Source organism: Lactuca sativa, chromosome 9, assembly GCF_002870075.4.
Source record: "Lactuca sativa cultivar Salinas chromosome 9, Lsat_Salinas_v11, whole genome shotgun sequence".
NCBI lineage: Eukaryota > Viridiplantae > Streptophyta > Magnoliopsida > Asterales > Asteraceae > Lactuca > Lactuca sativa.
The window spans coordinates 222,791,132-222,802,454 of NC_056631.2; the positions used below are offsets into that span (position 1 = coordinate 222,791,132).

The 11,323-nt window shown below is 34.5% G+C and overlaps 1 protein-coding gene across 1 annotated transcript; it reads left to right on the plus strand.

Moving 5' to 3' along the window:
• The first annotated feature begins 6,516 nt into the window (after positions 1-6,516).
• On the plus strand, positions 6,517-10,502 carry LOC111878916 (uncharacterized). Its single transcript, XM_023875403.3, has 8 exons — positions 6,517-6,716; positions 6,822-8,229; positions 8,305-8,505; positions 8,661-8,767; positions 8,877-9,252; positions 9,396-9,587; positions 9,671-9,777; positions 9,866-10,502. Exons 2-8 carry the CDS (start codon positions 7,327-7,329, stop codon positions 10,368-10,370), a joined length of 2,391 nt encoding a protein of 796 aa, XP_023731171.1. The 5' UTR covers positions 6,517-6,716; positions 6,822-7,326; the 3' UTR covers positions 10,371-10,502.
• The last annotated feature ends 821 nt before the right edge of the window (positions 10,503-11,323 follow it).

Genomic DNA, 11,323 nt, shown 5'->3' on the forward strand with positions numbered 1-11,323 from the left:
TGTGGTCTTTCGTTTACGCCTTGTTCCTAGTTTTTTCTTAGATTCATTAAAAGCATATTCATTAGGGATAATGACTTGAAAGGGTAACGAACTTTCGATTTTTGTCACATTTAGTCACTAAACTTTTTTTCGTTATCTATTTGCCATTGAACTATTGAAACTGTTCACATTTTACCCTTATGACCGGTACACCGGTCATAAGGGTAAAATGTGAACAGTTACAATAGTTTAGTGGCAAAGAGATAACGAAAAAAAGTTTAGTGACTAAATGTGAACAAAATCGAAAGTTCGTTTCCCTCTAAAAAGTTCAATGACTAAATGTGAACAAACTTCCAATTGTATTATGTTTTAGCAAAATTATTTATTTTCGTTTAATTGTAGCAACATTTGTTGATGAAGAAATCTATGAAATAAAAAAACAAAATGTAACATCCGGATTTCCAGGTATCATCATTTAAGTATTTCTCTTTGAGTTAAGAAGAGAGACTCGACGAGTTGACGCCTCAACTCGTCGAGTAAGGTCGCGACTGATGACTCGGATTAATGAATGGACTCGACGAGTCGGTGAGGCGACTCGACGAGTCCGCGTTGTTGGCAGAAACCCTAAATCTTTGGGCCCGAGCCATATTTAAAGGCACTTATGGCCTTCAATTGCGACTACCATTCCCATAAGTGAGAACCCTAGCAAGCTTGAGTGTGTAGAGTGAGAGGAAGAGCTATCTTGAGCTTTTTGGTGTGATAGATCTGGACCCTTCTAGGTTCAGAGAGTCGAGAATATGAAGCTTTAGTAGAGTAAACCTTGGGGTTCGAAGTTAGGAAGCATTTATGGGATTTTTATGGTGTATATAGTTACTTTCATCTTACACATAAATATGAAGTATTTTATATAAATTACGTGCTATGTGTGCATATTATTTGAATACTTGTTGTCTATGTTGGATGAACGATTTTATACATGTTTTAAAAGATTTAAACGGTATATTTATTTTATATCTACAAATATATTGCCGATGAAACATGGATAGATGAAATAGTTGGTGTGTGATGAAATAAAATGATGAGAGATAGGTGATGATAGAAAGGTGGTGATAATTAGGTAAATAGATGACGATGAATATGTGATGTAGGATGAAAGGAGATACCATAACCTTAACCAGCAATGTGGCGATGTCGTGATCTACCAGAGTATAGATGGTGACCACGGACTATTCTAGACAACCCAGTGGAAACACCGGCAGGCCCATAACCTGTAGGTGATGAATTACGAGTTCAGGCGATGTTGTGACTACGTATTCATGCGATGATACTCTAACTCCTTATTATGAATTAGGAGTTCAAACGATGTTGTAACTACATATTCATGGGATGTCACAAATTTCGCATGTCAAACCAATGGTCATAATTCACATCAGTGAGAATAGTTCATTTTTTTGTAAAACCAAAATCAGATTGGAAATTTTGATTTTTTATTTTGGAAAATGTCAAACCATTGGTTTTTTATTTAGGTTTAGGTTTTTTGTTTTTTTTTAAATATATTTTCAGGATTTTGTTTTTTTTTTATTTCATAGATTTCTTCATCAACAAATGTTGCTACAATTTAACAAAAATAAATAATTTGCTAAAACATAATAAAAGAGGAGGTTTGTTCACATTTAGTCATTGAACTTTTTAGAGGGAAACGAGCTTTCGATTTTGTTCATATTTAGTCACTAAACTTTTTTTCGTTATCTATTTGCCATTGAACTATTGAAACTGATCACATTTTACCCTTATGACCGGCAACAGTCGGTCATAAGGGTAAAATGTGAATAGTTTTAATAGTTCAATGACAGATAACGAAAAAAAGTTTAGTGACTAAATGTGACAAAAGTCAAAAGTTTGTTACCCTTTCAAGTCATTATCCCTATTCATTACAAGAATAAAGGGAGGTGAAGAAAAATATTAATTATTCTTTGTTCCAGGTTCGGAGGAAATGAAAGGAAAATTTTAAGTTTTGTGTTCTCGAGTTAGGAGGAAAAAGAAAATAAAACTTGAAATTTTCCTACCCCTTACTTTCTTCCCAAATCCGTCCAATTTGGGAGGAAAATTTGGAAGGAAAATATGGCTTCAAAATCCTTCTCCTCCCCTCACTTTCCTTCCATTAATGAAACTCGGGAACACATTTTTCCTTCGCCACCCCTCACTTTCCCTCCGTATCCTCCCATTTCTCTCCTTAAGTCGAACTCAGGAACAAGGCGTATACAATATATGTGGTGGGTGCAGTATCAGTACCACATTCTCCTACTACTAGCATGGGATACCTATCACTAACACACCATTTCACCTCAAATTTTTTTATTTAAATTTAATTCAAAAAAACATTAAAATCATTTTTTTAATACTAGTTTTTCTATTAAATTAAAATACCAAATTACATTAAATAAAAACTACATTAGTTGAAATTAAAAAAAATAAAACTAACAATAAAATTAAAAAAAATTAAAAAAACATTAAAAAAATTTAAAAATTCCAACCATAAATAAAATAAACTACCCCCTACGCCTACGTCGGGCTCGAACCGACTCTTTCATCGCTTGAAAAAGTTCCAAGTCTTCACCCTCGAGGTCGTCCGATTTCACTTTCAAGATTTTCATATCGCTTTTTGTTTGGAGTGTCTCTTGTGCCTCTTGAAATGATGATTGTGCTTCGATCATTTTTTGTTCCATCCGAGTTATCACCTCGGCCTTCGTTTCTTGAAGTTGAACATATCGATCAAATTTATCGCCAAACATATCCATAACACTAGAATTCGAAGATGTTGACGCCACTTTTTTTTTTTTTGCTTTCTTTCTTCTAACGGGCCGACGAAGAAGTTGGTCGTTTTCAAGATCTATCGGATCGTCGTTGATGTCGATATGTGTTCGGCCGTCCAATTGTTGAGAAGTTCCATCGGGGTTTCTCGAACACTTTGAACCAGAAGGTTGGGAAGTTCCTTCCGTTTGCTCTTTCCATTTTGTGGCGTCTTTCAATTTTAGTCACGGTTTTATATACGGAAAAGCTTTGCGTGTTGGCGTTGTTTTTTCAAATTGGTCCATGGCCGCCTTGAAAACATCAAAATCGTTCGAGCCACTTTTGCGTATGTTTAGGAGGTTGTTGTAGATTCCTCCAAACTCGGTGCATTTTAGTCAAATATCTCGCCATTTCGACAAAATTTGATCGGCATTTCGATTTTCATTTTCCATTAACTCGTAAAAAATGGCTCGGACTTTTTCCCAAAAACTTCCGTAAGGCTGACTGTCTCCTACAATTGGATCTTCGGAAGCCACCACCCATGCCTCCGCTAACATTTCTTCTTCTTCTTTTGTCCATGGGACCCTTTCTTGGGTGGTAGTGGGTCGGGCCGGTTTTTTTTCTTTTTTTCTTTTTTGGTTGAGGTGGTGGTGAAGGTTGCGTTTCCGCAACAAAATCCGGTGAAAGTGGTGGTTGTGAGCTTGGTGGTTGTTGTTGTTGTGACGATTGTTGTTGGAGTTGTTGTCGTTGTTGGAATTGTTGGTATTGTTGTTGCATTTGTTGTTGTTGGAAAGCCGGAAAAGGTTGATATTGTTGTTGGAAAAGTGGTGTTTGTTGGATATGGGAACCGGTTTGAAGTAGATTGATAAAACCGCCTTGAGGTGACTCCATAGTCGGGAATTGGCGAGGTGTTGTATCTAACGCAAAAGCATTATCGGGTTTGCGATTTCTGTAGTTTGGAGGGGTGTTTTGGTTGGGATCCATGGTTTTTGGTTGTGAAGATGTAGTATGTAAATTATGTATATAGATAGAAGAGAATGGTGTAAAAAATAAGGAGTAAAAATGTTGTATTTATATAGGTAAATAAATTGTTTATAATTGATTTTTTTAACAAACTAGCCGTTCAACGGCTAGTGTAACATTCAAATCGCTTCCTTCAATCCAATTGGCCATGCGCTTCCGTTGTCTCGAACACGAGTGAGCACGAACACGAGCCACCACGAAACAACGGGGTAGTGTGCACGCCCGTTGTTCGTAGCCGACTCAACCATGAACATGCTCGTTGCATGTATACCGTATAGCCTTATGGAGGTTACTTTTTTAGGGAAAATACGGGTAATAGTAAAAAACAAGGGGTATTTTTATAATATAGACACAAAAAATTGGATTTTCAGATATAGACATGGATTCAATGGAGGTAGCTCCGCGGAATGACAAAATCGTAAATAAATCAGTGTATTAAAAAAAAAACTCAAGATCCATTCCGCGGAGCTACCTCCGAGAAATGAACTCATTCCGCGGAGATAGCTCCGAGGAATGGATCTTCAATTTTTTTTTTTTTTTTTTTTTTTTTTTTTTTTTTTTCACATCGAATCTTTGAGGTTTATATTAATTCCCCAACTAATTATTTCAAGAAAAGATTATGATACATAATTTTTTTTTGAAAATAATTAGTTGGGTAATTAATATAAACCCCGAAGAATTGATGTGAAAAAAAAATTGAAGATCCATTCCTCGGATCTACCTCCGCGGAATGAGTTCATTTTTAAGAGGTAGCTCCGCAGAATGGATTTTGATTTTTTTTTTTGATAGACTAATTTATTTACAATTTTGCCATTCCGCGGAGCTACCTCCGCGGAATGCATGTCTATACTCAAAAATGTCCATTTTCATGTCTAAATTTTGAAAATACTTCCATTTTTTTGACTATTACCGGTATTTTCCCTATTTTTTATTGTCGGACTATTTCTTTTTGGAATTTCTAAACATAGAATTGGTTAAAAAAAAATTACACGTGCATATGGTATGGTGATATGGTCCAACAATCATATCTTTTGTTTTTCATTTTTACTTTTCTTAAATATTCAGTTTGTTTCGTATTTGCCATTTTCATTTACATAAAATGATAAATTCATACTTATTTTTATATGGAGTTTTGACTTAATTGACATCAAAATCTCTGAAGTGTTCCGATTTAGCAACCAAAGTTCTAATCGTGCTAAATAAGCGACTGAAAGGGTTTTTTTTAGCCATTAAGACCTTAGTAGCCTCCCCAACATAGCCACAAGCATGTAATCATCCTTCGGGAATGTACATTACCCGTTTGTGTTCGACCATAAAGATACATGCATGCCCAAAAAGAAGAAATTGAGAAACTTATGAAGGCTGGAAGCACACAGAATACAACCCAATACTAGCCCGTTCTAAGCCCAAACCCAGTATTGTTGGTGAAAAAGAAAAACGGCAGCTGGATGTTTTGCATCGATTATAAGGCCCTAAATAAGCAAGGATTTGAAAACCGGACCGAAGATCTAACCGGTCGTCTTATTGGTTCGATGATTCAAGTGGTCCAACCGGTCGGACCGGTCTCAAAAACCGGAAGAACCGGATGATATCATAATTATATTTAATTATATAAAAAATACAAAAATTGAAAAAAAATAAATATTTTTTAAAATTTCCAGTTTTGACTGGTTGAACCGGACCGGTTTTTACCGGTTCATACGAACACCCGGTTTTTTGGCCTTTAAGAACCGGATCCGGGACCGGTTCGGTCCGGTTTTCAAAACATGGTAAATAAGTCAACTATGTTTGATAAATTACATGTACTCATCATCGACAAACTCGAAGATGAACTACAATGCAACAACCATTTTCTCGAAGTTGGATCTCAAAACCGGTTGCCACCAGAATACGAATGAAGCTGGAAGACTTGGAATAAGAACCCTAAATTAAGGGGGGATGTAAAACGGATGATTCTTTGTATGCCTTCTGGGCTTATTTATGTATACGAGCTTAGAGTGCCCAATTAGGCTACCAATATGTAAACTTTCTGTTGGATTTCTATAGAAAAAGATTGTTAATTTTTTAATACTATTCAGTGGTGTCAATCATCTCGACAGTATACCATTGAATACAATACAAATTAGGTCATTTTTAATCTAGGAGGGGCTGATCAACCGGATCACCATAACAATAAACAAGATATTGACTTATGCTTGGCATTTGATCACTTTTTTTTTTTTTTTTTTTTTTTTTTTTGCTAAAGATGTATCTTGAACTATAATGAAAACAAAACATATTTCCTCTTTGAGTCTATGCAGAAAGCTTGATAAAAATAACATTTCTTGTAGTTACAATATGATCCATGAGAAGATTTGACCATAAGCTACTGTAATTCATATATAAAAAGGGAAATCTACTCAGAGTTAGGTAATTTTACATTTGTCCCAAACTCCCAACAATTAGTTTCTTATAATAACTCCTTACCTACTGGCTGCTTCTCCATATAGAATTAGTTTTTACATTAAAGAATCAAAAAGTCATAATCATAATCACTTTCTTACAAGCATTTAAAACAAATAAATTATCACAACTTGAAGTAATAATAATCACTTACATACATCCTACGTCATTTGACCCTTATATATACACCGGATGGGGATAGAAACTTGCATCCACTAAATAATTAATGTAACGACAATTATGCCCCTCTTTCTAATTTAGGGATATTCAAGAAAGTAAAAAAACACAAGAAAGTCAAGAACTAATGTATTGACAATTATCCATCAGATGCGTCTTCAAACTAAGGAAAATTCGAACCAGTTTAAACATCTCCCCTTCTCCATGAATCTTTAACACCTCCTGATTGACTAGCGAGACAAGATACGACAATATCGATTGAAACCCCCCAACTTTGTAAACTTTGCTATAAAATATCTAATTGGGTAAACATCTGAAAATCAAACTGCAGTTCCATTTAACTTGTTCAAGTTCTCATCTTTTCTGTTTTTACCTTTGATTTCACTTTTTTCTCTGCAAATTGCAATCAGGTTTTGGATAGATGTGAAGGAGGAAATGAAAATGGAGATTAATTCATTTGAACTTTATTTGGGTAATGAGAAGATAAGAGATTATTGGAGGTTGAATATGAAGAACTTAGAGTGATACCGTAGAAGGAAGCCACGTGGACAAGATTCAATTTCGAATTTGATGGCAAGATGAGTAGTAACGAGACTGAAGTAGAATTCTTGGAATCTTTCTCTCCTCAATAATTAAGGGAGGGTATAACTGTCAAATGCATTAATTTTTCAGTGGAAAAGTAAGAAGATGCTGTGGAAAATTCAGCTCGGATTGGCTTTTTTCACCCACTCAATTCCTATTATATATATTTAGTAGGTATGGAAAACATTTTATACTATTAGAGTATCATTTTAAGGATACCAAAACGAGTTGACTTAGTGGTTATGCTATATATTTTAAATATACTCGTAAGTTATCCAATTCGCAATTGCTCAGTTACATTTTTATTTGGTGTTTCTTTCGATCATCAAAAGGATGTCCTCCATTAAAGAGTTTGATCATCTCAAAATTAAGCTCAAAGATATTGAATCTGCAACCAACAATTTCGGGATCAGCAACTATATTGGTATAGGAGGATTCGGGAAAGTTTACAGAGGAGAACTTGTGTTATCAGATAAGCTGACCATGGTTGCTGTAAAGCGCTTAGATACTGCTTTTGGGCAAGGACCTCCTGAGTTTTGGAAAGAGATCATGATGCTTTCTAGATATAAACATGAAAATCTTGTTTCTCTCTTAGGCTTTTGTGATGAGAATGGTGAGAATATCCTTGTGTATGAGTATCTATCCAACAAAAGTCTCGACTTGTATTTAAAAAGCAACGATCTTTCATGGATTCAACGCCTTCATATATGCATAGGGGCAGCTCGTGGACTACAATACCTTCATGATCCTTTAGACACCCAACAAAGAGTCTTACATCGTGATATCAAGAGCTCCAACATCCTAATTGATGAAAACTGGAAAGCCAAGGTTTCGGATTTTGGCCTTTCCAAATTCGGCCCAGCTAACCAACAATTTACATTTTTGGTCTCTAATACAGTTGGGACGTTTGGGTATTGTGATCCACTCTACATGGAGACAGGGTACTTGACAAAAGAATCAGATGTTTACTCCTTCGGTGTGGTTTTATTTGAAGTTTTATGTGGAAGGTTTTGTGTGGAAAATTACGAGGATTTTCGTCGCTTTTTGCCAACATTGGCACAAAAGTGCTACAAAGAAATGAAATTGGATACAATTATATTTCATAGGGGACAAATTTCACCAAATTGTTTGTACACGTTTTCTACGGTTGCATATAGATGTTTGCAGAGAGACACAAAAGAACGACCATTGATGGATGATATAGTAAAAGAACTCGAAGCTGCACTTGAATATCAAGTAAGTTTGATTCAATTTTCCACCTTATTATCAACTACTAGAAAACATATATTAATATCCATCTAATTTTGATAGGTGGAATATGAATTTGAGAAGGAAGAGAAGTTGAAAAATGCCATGGCACAAGAATTTGATACTGAGGAATTTTGGAAGATGAAATTACCACAGGATAGTGAAGACATAATAAAGAGATTAAACCCTCTTGCTGTTTATAATACCAAAAAGGAACTATTCTCACTTCTTCACAAGGGAATTCTCTTCGATGATCGCGAACGGGTAAATCTTCAATCTATTTCATTAATAATCCATATGATGTATCTGAGTTATATTGTCTTCTTAAAATACTAGGGGACACGCTTTTAATTACAGCCTTTTACATAATATATAATATAATATCAATCACACGTAGCTTAAAGGTTCTTTATGAACAGGTCTTTTCAGTTAACGAAGATGGAATAAAATGTGAACTGATATCAACAAAAAGATTTTTAAACATGAATAAAAGATCCTATAAATGGCAATCCGGAAGAAAATTCAGGTTGGGTTTTTATCCTTTTGTTCATGGATTGAGTTTCTTAAGTAATTCTTACTCTTGTTTACTATATGTCGAGTAATGTTATAACATGCATAAATTTAATTGGATGCAGATTTTCAAAGGCGGCAATATTTCCTTATAGTGAACAACTTAATATTCGTTGCCGAATAAGTACAAGTATGTTATCACCTGGTGTCATGTATGCAGCTAGCTTAGTTTTTTCTTTTCAAAGAGGGCGTGAAAATGTCTATGGAGAATCATCAAAGTTAGCAAGGATAAACTGGAAATATCAAGAGTTGAGTGTATCCTCTACGCATATTGCAGAAAGAGAAAAGGATGGATGGTTGAAGATTCGATTGTGGCATTTTCTCAATGGTGACAAAAATGCTGAATTTTACTTTGTGTTAGACAAGATCTCGTATTTCAAAGAAGAGCAAGACATTTCCAACATCTTGATTCACCAAATTGAATTTGAACCCGTACCTATGGTAAGCTACTCTATATACCCTTTTGATTATAATATGTGTGTTTGTAGCATACATTTTAAGTTAAAGATATGGAATAATACCGATTGTCTATTTGTTTATTATCATCACAATGTATGATTGAATTCAAAATATTATCTTCCTAGATGAAAAGACATATTGGGATTCGAGGACTAGAAAGTGTATCGATATCAGATGAAGATACAGATTGGGAGAAGAAGGTCCCAAGTGATTACCAAGGTATAATTCAGAGATCAGACATGTATTTGAAGAAGAACAACAACAAGGAGCTCTACTTCCTTCTATGTGATGGGATACTTATTGATAATGGTAGAAAGGTAGGTACTCCATTTTTAAATCTTATGGTATACTATTAATTAATATCCTTATAACGACATTTTAAAAACTATTTGATGAACAGTGGTTCTCCCTATGCAAATCTACGGGTGGGAAATGTCATATGTTGCCAGCTATAGAGATTTTACGCTCTGATGATCGTTCGAATAGGTTGTCAGTATCTGATTCCAGGTTTTTGTTTTATCTTTGGATCATATAATTAATCTCTAGCTTAATCTGCTCTAAAAATTCTTAGTAATATATCTTTATACATCAACAGATTCAAAGAGGCGATACAACTTCAATATGGAACGTATGCATTTGTATGTAAACTTGAGTCAGACATGTTTTCATCTGGAAATTCGTATGCTTGTTATCTTGTCTTCAAATTTGCAGAAACCCACAAGCGGCTTGATGATAAGGGTTTCTTTAGAGTATCTTACAACTTGGATATGGAACCCGGAAGTTACAAAATTGCACATTTGAATCAACATGAACCTATTAATATACCAATAATCAAGCCGAAGAACTATGATACATCCCATGATTCATCGTACATATCAAGAACCAAATTTCCTAGAATGCCAAAAAACTGCACGGATGATAGCATGCACCACTGGATGGATCACAGAAATGATGGTTGGATGGAGGTTATACTGTGTAAACCATTACGTAAGTTAGAAGATCATAGATTGCTCTATGTGTTCTTAACATCTATGGGAAGTGCTTTAGATGGTGTTATTGTCCAAGGGATTCAGTTTAGGCCAATGCAAAGAGATGTTTAGTATTTGTAAGAGCTACTTCTTGACCTCTATGGGAAGTGCTTTAGATGGTGTTATATGTTGATCATATTATGTTCTATTATTTGGATCCGGCTTTCGGGGATTTTAAAATTTTAATATAGAAAGAATTTTGTATATATTTTTATTAAACTTCAAAATATCGTATTTATCCATTTTAAAAGCTAAATATCATATTTATTCTTTCTAACTTTCAAAATATCATATTTTCCCAAAAAGATAAAATTTAAAACATTTTATAATTACTTTTTATATTTATAATCATTATAATTAAAAAAAATAAGTGGACGGACGCTATTGCCCCTAAAAATCAACACCCTTGATTGACCTTCTTGCTCCTTAGCCTAACCTTCTTGGATGATCTCAGAGACCAACGCCGAATCTCCAGCCACAGTCTAATCTAAGGAATGTAACACTTCTTCGTTCATAGTATTGATTGGGAGCAGCAATGGATTTCTGGGGTAAATCGACTTGGATTTTTGGAAGTGTGATTTTTTTTTTTTTTTTTTTTACTCCGATAGTCATGTTGATATTGGTTGCAGTTGTCAGGGTTCACTAAGCTGTAATGAACTCAGGGCAGAAAATCAAGATCGAAAAGGAGCATGTGATGGATTCCACAAAAGTAATATCTATGCTACATTGGAATACATCCTTTTTGAAGTATTTCAAGGGATGCAGGTGAAGCATGAATAATTTGCACGTGGACTATATTATTATTAATATCATCTTTATATTAATCTATACTATATTTTTAGTACCTGACAATTTTTTTTGTTTAACTTTACAATTATAATACTCTGGTTAGGAAATTGGAAGGCTTATTGATGTGTTAGAAGAAAATGGTTGTTAAGGCTTTCAACTAACTCAACTCATTCAACCTATTCTCGTATTAACTTTTTTATTTTTCTTTTATTTTCTATCTTTTCCAACCAACAACA